Source organism: Meleagris gallopavo, chromosome 4 (genome assembly GCF_000146605.3).
Source record: "Meleagris gallopavo isolate NT-WF06-2002-E0010 breed Aviagen turkey brand Nicholas breeding stock chromosome 4, Turkey_5.1, whole genome shotgun sequence".
In the NCBI taxonomy this organism is placed as follows: Eukaryota; Metazoa; Chordata; class Aves; order Galliformes; family Phasianidae; genus Meleagris; species Meleagris gallopavo.
Window position 1 is genome coordinate 36026122 of NC_015014.2, and position 7286 is coordinate 36033407.

Here is a 7286-nt window from a genome sequence, read left to right on the forward strand (position 1 = left end):
GGCGTGCGGGCGGCCGGTGCACGCTTTAACTAACACGCGCCCCTGGTGTTTGCATGCAGTCATTGCATTCAGCAGATCCTGGAGGCTGTGCTCCACTGCCATCAGATGGGCGTAGTCCATCGCGACCTCAAGGTGAGTGCTGCTGCCCCGCCCAGCCCTCCCCAGCCGGAGCCTCTGCGCCGTGCGGCAGCGGAGAACAGCAAACTAACTCACAAACGCGAGATCTGGAAATTTAAACCTTTTCCTTTTTGCTGTCGTTGTTTCGCTGAGCCTCTAGTCCTCGCTGGAGGAAATCTGCAATGGCTTGCCAATTGCAAGCTAATACCTAGCTGAGCTCCAGGAACTTGGACATCCGAGTCTACTGTCCTCTGCTCATTACCAGGGAAAACAGTAGTTGCTTTCCAAGCATTTGGTGTATTTACTGAATACACAGTCTTTAAGAGCTTTTGGGGCATCCAGAGCTCTCTCTCATCAACATAATGGGACGCTGTCAATTTGCACTTCACACACATTAGTGAGAAAAGGCCAGCTGCTGTGAGACTGCTGGCATAGAAAGGTCTCTCCTCCAGATGCGTGTGCTATAGAACCTTTCTAGAAAGCTAGAATTCTTACTGCATTTCCACCATGATGGTCCTACCTGATGAATATTTACTTAGCACTGGGATAGAAGCCTTTGAAAGAAAACTCCTGTGCTGAGTGTTACCTCTTTCTTAGCTGTGTACATTTCCAAATGGCTGGAGAGTGTTGCTTCCTGAATTTAAAACAGATTGGCATAGAAAGAAACCATTAAAGATTGTTTTCTTTTGCTGGGAAAGCCAGTGACAAGTCTGTCTCTCAGAGCTAGTAAGAAACCAGCCTTGTGGAAAAGGAGGAGATCTCGGTTTGGACACTGGGGCTTCAAGATATCAAGTAAAAAAAGATTTCAATTTGAAAGCAGGTGGAAGCGTACCATCTGAAATAGATTTTTTACAGAAGAAAAATGGCATGTGGGCTAAGGCAGCAGAATACACTAATTCTTTCTTGCGTGGCTTCTCTGACACTTATTTTTCTTCCTGTATGAGTTACATGGAGTAGGAATTTCCTCCCAGGATAAGAGAGTTCTGGTAGTTATCATAAATAATAATTTTGGGCTCAGAATGCTGTCTTACGTATTGCCATCCTTCTAATTCCCAATAAACAACTGTTACAGTTACTGTTTGAGTTTGTAAAGGTCTGTGTCATCTGTGACCATAAAATGTTACGCTCAGAAAGCTTAGAGAATAATAAACTTTGGAGAGACACTAAATCTTCAATCTGTTTTGAACTTGTGGATCTCCCCAGGTCACAGTTGTACAACATAGGCAGGTCCTTACCCAGGCTGTAGCTTTTGGTTGGCAGGCAGCCAGATAACATGGAACAAGTTTAAATGAGAAAACGTCATTTTGTCCAGCAGCTCCAATAGTTTCCTGTCCTCACAGCACACATAATTTGATACTTTTAGTATTAAAAGGAATAAAAGAAGTAGATTGTAGCCTTGTAAACTGACTTTTAGGCTACAGTAAGGAACGCTTTCTAGAGCCCTTCATACACTTACATGAAATAACCTTTTCTTCAGTTATGCATTAAATCCATCTCTTCACTGTGGCAAAATGTGTGGATTTCTGATTTTGGCAAATCCAGGATGAATTGGAAACGTTATGAGGAAAAAATGTTCCTGCCAAACTGCAGTACCCAGCTTCATTTCTGAAAGTGAAAACTTCATGAAACAGTGAACATTCTTTCTTCACTTGCTCCTTTCTGGCAAAATGGAAGGAAAAAAAAAGAGTCAAATGAAAGACTGTGGTAAAATCCCAGCAGAACTCCCTGTACAGAAAAGAAGATGCAGAAACCCATGAGCAGAGCAGCAACACACATAGAAAATGTTTATGGCTTGGCATGGGTCCTTAAGCTGCTTGATGTTGCATGTGGGGGTGTGTGATGGGGGCAATGATAAAGGAGATTCAAACAGTTGAGCAATCTGATTTCATTTAATCATCCTTAAGTAGAATATGGTGGCAAAAGAGTGGAGCATTTGCAGCCTCTCACAGCTGCTGCACTGCTTGTTGCTGCTTTCTCTTGTGTAAGTCAGAATGGTGGTGGATCCTATGTCTGGAATAAACTGACCTCCTAGTGGAAGTCTGTCTTTAACAGATGGTAAAAATGCACTTCCATGAAGGAATTTCAGTTCTTCGCAATCAGCTGCTTTTGTTAAATTCTGTGATTACGACCTACTTGCGTTCCCCGTGGAAGTTAAAGTTTCTAAAAAGTGGCAACAACAACATAACAACTCAACTCTAATAGTATTCCAGGAAAATGCACAGAGATATAGTACTCGATCTCTTTGAATAAAACCCTTTGAAAAAAAATAAGGCATAAATCATGTTAGTTTATTTGTAGTAATTTCAGTAGTTAGCACTGCTGTTCTGCATGCTTGACTGCAGCCAGTCCCAGTAACATAGGGTAATATTATTGCATCCAGGGTCCTGAATGGCCCAGACCGGGCTGTTAACATTTTCCAAGTTCTTGCAGTCATTCCAAGTTCATGCATGATAATTTTCTGGTATGCCTCTCATCATCCAGAAGTGACAGCTGTGTGTTGTTTAGGGGTATACTCCCACACAACATTCCTCAAAAGGCTGTTGTCTGTGACATACGAGTAAATCTGCTTCATCTTCTATTGAAAAATATTCACCCGTGATGGTGATGTTTCTTGTAGAGCACTTTTGCAGATAAAGGCATGTGGTGGAATAAATAAATAATGACAACAAAGAACACAAAACTACTATTTCAAATGGAATCTTATGTTCCAACTTATAAGGGCTTGGTAGATCAGTAGTTCTCTTTCAACCAAGAGAATGAGACATGTCACTGCTTTTGCACTGCTGAAGATCATAACCACACAGGATCATCCATTGCTTTAGGAAGGAGTTACTGTAAACTTCTCTCACTGTGATAAGAGAACTTGCAAGAATGTACGTGACTATATGTTTAAATTACTCTGATTAAACGGTAAGCATTGTGGCTTAAAGCAGTGCTGATTAAAAAAGAATAAAATAATGGGTATAGAGAAAAAAGAAGTGTCAAGAGAACAAAATAGTAGTCAGTTTTTTTAAAGGTTCTGTTGAATTCTTCAGTGTTTTGTAAGGTTAAAAATTTTAGGGTTCCTAGAATAAAGTTATCTTTGGATGACTAACATTCTATGGATTTGCTAACTGACATTCAAAGGATACTTCATGAAGGCTAGAATGACACCACTATTATCAAATCCTTTACTTTTAACTGTATAGGTATACTGAAGCATTTGATTTCAGATGTGACCAGCATGCCTTAAAAAAGCAAAGTGGGAACTTTCCCAGACTTAAATTGTTATTTGCAGTAGGTTCTTGGCAAGCACAAATGTGGGTGGGCTGTTTTATTGTAGAAAGATTTGCACTGCAAATACACCTGCCCTCTAAATGCAAATATGAAAATGGCTGCTGTTGTTGTCATGCGAAACATACAGTCTGCAGTTAGAAATGCCTAATCCTACTAACTGTGTAGGACAGACTGCGAATCAAAGGATATGTGGGCTTTGGGGCTTTTCAGCGGCTTTCTCCATATAGTGAGTTCTTAGGGCTCTCTGAATTGTCCTATCAAACAAACAGTAATCACAATGCTGTATGGCAGTTCTAGCTTATTTACTTCTCCAGAAGATTTGCACTTTTATCTTCAGTCTTGCTGTCATATGGGATCATGATGGTAGTTTACAGACCTAGTGATTCTTCCAAATTAAGAGTGGAAAGTACAGTTTTTAACTTTTATAGAGAAAATGCGTGGTGTTTTTTTTTCTTTTTCACTTCTCTAAAGTATTTCTTCTTTTCCAGACCACCTTAACAAAACAAAAACAACAACAGAAAAAGGGGAAAAAACTGTCTAAATTATATTTACTTATTTTTTAATCTCAATTTTTTTTCTCTTTCCAAATAAAGCCTGAAAACTTACTTTTAGCTAGCAAATCCAAGGGAGCAGCAGTAAAACTGGCAGACTTTGGATTGGCTATAGAAGTCCAAGGGGAACAACAGGCTTGGTTTGGTAAGTATGGTGGGTTTTTTTATTATCTTAGCATTTGTTTTGTGTTGCCGCTAAGCCTCCCAAACCTGCTAGCTCCTCATTCTTGTGTAAAACATAGCTGTGTAATTACTTGGCATGTAGCTCATAAGGATATTTGTTCGTAGTTCAAGCTCTACACCAAGGTAAACTTTAGATCTTTTTTCTCTAGGAAGAATGTTATCTGTAATTCTCACAGAATTAAAGAGAACTTGGCAGCTGACTTTGTTTATTAAAAACAAGAACAACAATAAAACAGGAGAGAGAGAGAAGAGAAAAAGAAAAAGCTTCAAAAAATGACCCGTGGCTAAATTTCCGTATAAAAGAGCTTGATTAGGCAGGAAGAGGCTCAGCCTCATAACCTTTTCTTCACTGGCAAAGCTAAATCATCTTCCCAAACCGCTGCATAAAATGAATTGGCAGAAGTCTCTTTTGTAGGCACAGAATGTCTTTGACCTTCCTTGACTCTGAAACTTAGATTTAGTAACTTCTGGTTTGCCCTGCCTTTTGTCTGCCTGTAAGTTTGTTTAGAAAATAGGTTCACACAACTCCTTCTTTCTCACTTTCACTTTTGTATCTGTGGAAAGGAAATAAAAGGACAGAGGCTGGGAAGGAGATGGCTAATTTCCATTTAGTCACTCATGTAACTGAAGAGTAAGGCTGTGGGTTAATGCTGTTGAGTACAGCTGCCCATGTTGGAAATATCCAAATAATTTATCAGGCTGGTATCTCTGATAAAAGCAGATTTTATTCACAATTGCAATGGTGAGCATCCTGCACACAGGAGTGCACTTGCAGACAGAGTGTTACAACCTTTATGCTCTATTGCCCGATGCTTATCTTTTTCTGGTTTCTCATTGGCTGAGTACTTCAGGTTCCCTACACTTAACTAAACATATGCATACTGGCTAAACATAAATTGTTGCTGTCTAAACATATATATCGGTAATTATTTAACTTCTCCTCCTAAATTCTCTATCACTCAGGTCTTGTCCGTCCTGCACCAAAGATTAGTAGTCTTTCAATATAATAAACTTATTGACATCCTTGTCACACTGTTTAGGAGTGGATGTCTAGCTTATCTTTGACTCAAGGCTCAAAGGTATTCTAGATAGCTGGACAAATGAGAGATGCTGTCTTTATACTTATAAATTACTCCATCAACCTAATCTCTGTGACTATAAATGACTTCACCTATCTGCTGAGCATGCAAAGACTATCAGAAACCCCTGATGAAGTAAAAAGACCCCCCTGAAAAGAACTATCAGTTAAATATTTATCTTGTTAATTCCAATGCAGAAACATTGGAACATTCCATTCCTACACCCAGAAGTCAAAACATGTTATCTGAACAGCTGTTTGTTCATTGGAAATACCTGAAAATTTTACTTTTAGACAGTAATCCACATCTTCACCGTAACAGTCCAAGTTATCTGTCTCAGTTGCTTATGTTGCTGTCCTAGAGGTGACTGCCCCTTCGGACCAGCTAGTAAAGCTGTTCACAAAACTGTATTTGACCCATTTAATTCAAAATAATCTAGCTTATAAAGAATGTTCAACTGCTAATGTAGCAGCATCTCATATGGGAGACCATGGATACCATAAATCGAAGAAATGAGAGAATGGTTTAGAGTGTCTGGGAAAAGTTGTCTGTCCGTAAGTTACAAGTATCTTTTGAAGCTTAAACTAGAGTAGTGTGCTACTGTGATACTTCTGAAAACATAATCTTGATCTGAGAGGAATTGAGAGTGTACTTCCTTGATGGCAAAGGTGACAAAGATGTATTGGAATGTGTAAACAAGCTCTGTGTGTATGTATAACCAGCAAAAGAGTGCATTTTCTGTGCCTCAGCTTAGTTCATGAGGCACTGGGATTGGAGAGTTTCTTCTCTCCTGGAGAGAGAAGTTTAAACTAGATATTCTGAGTCAATACTTGGAATTTACAAATCTCTGCTTCAGAATCTGAAAAAAGGATGGGGGTAGTAAGTTCAGTATTACACAATTCTCTCTAGTCCCACTGAAGCATTTCCTTTTTTGTTAATGATTTAAAAAAAAAAAAATGCTTATTATAGATCGTTAGTTACAGTTCATAGTTGCCCAAGGAAAAAGTGTAGGTAAATTTAATGTTGGTCATTTTAAATAACAGGAAATGTCCAAATACAGTTCCTCAATCTCAAATACCACCGTTTCAACAGATGGGAAGTGCAAGCGCAAAGTTATTTTCTATCTAAGAAAGAAATAAGCACAAAATAAAATATTTGTGGCAGCTACATATTCTCATTTACAGCAGCTAGAAAGTACAGCTTAAAATTGAACAAAGCAATTGCAAGCTTGCTATCAAAGCTTAGAATAAAAGCACGAAGGATTTTGTGCAAGCGGTGTGTTGAGAGATAGAGAGTTTGAAATCTAGGATGCATCCACATGCACAAACAGTACAGTTGGACATATGTTGGTAGCTTTATAAGCTAGCCTGCTGTTTTAAATCCCAGCCTTTATATAAATGGATTCCAGTAATCCACAAAAGAGAGTGGAGATTGGTCTTGCACATTAATGAATAGACTAGCACAAAAAGAGTTGAATAGGGAGAAGACGAAGTACAAATAATTTGTTCAAATGATGAAAACATCTGGAAAACAGGAAGCCTTTCAAGAAAAAACGAGCAGAATGAACTTCAGGACTATTTTTTCTAGATGTTCCATCTGTATGGATACAGATAATGCACACGAGATTGCAGCACCCTGTAAAATCTTGCATTTTATTGGTCAGGTGGTGCATCTGAAGTGATTGTTTCAAACTTAGCATCATAAGGTCTTTATGCTGAGCTTGGTAGAGAATGAGATGAATGTCTTCATAATAACATATATAGGGAACAGAGAAGCTGGAAGAAAAGAACAGTGACAGAAAATAGTGTAAAATTTGTAATATTTGATAAATGAATGAGTTCTATACTGTTATAGAAATGCAAAAGCGTTCAGTAATATTCTGAGTGCCTTCCTTAATCTTCTTATAACTGTTTTAACAAGGCAAAAACACTCTGGTGTCCTGAACTTTGTCTTCCTTCCAGTGTTTTTTCTGCTTTCCAGTGGATTCTACAGCACTTAGTGACTCATAGCATGGTCTGATTCTAATTATAGCTCAACATCAGAGTGTCTTTCTTTCTTTTTTTTTTTTTTTTCTTTTTTT

General features: G+C 38.5%; 1 protein-coding gene across 12 annotated transcripts in view; it reads left to right on the forward strand.

Annotated features, from left to right (window-relative positions):
- CAMK2D (calcium/calmodulin dependent protein kinase II delta) overlaps positions 1-7286 on the forward strand; it is a 216376-nt gene that overhangs the window by 104436 nt on the left and 104654 nt on the right. For 11 of the 12 annotated variants that reach the window (XR_002114339.2, XM_010709966.3, XM_010709974.3 and 8 more), the window contains exon 6: positions 3987-4089. Coding sequence is in view for 11 of the 12 variants with exons in the window: in XM_010709966.3 (XP_010708268.2) it covers positions 3987-4089 (103 nt within the window). In the remaining variant the exon portion in view is untranslated. Of the gene's footprint in view, positions 1-59; positions 133-3986; positions 4090-7286 lie in introns of all 12 variants that reach the window. The other variant, XM_010709979.3, reaches the window with a different exon arrangement.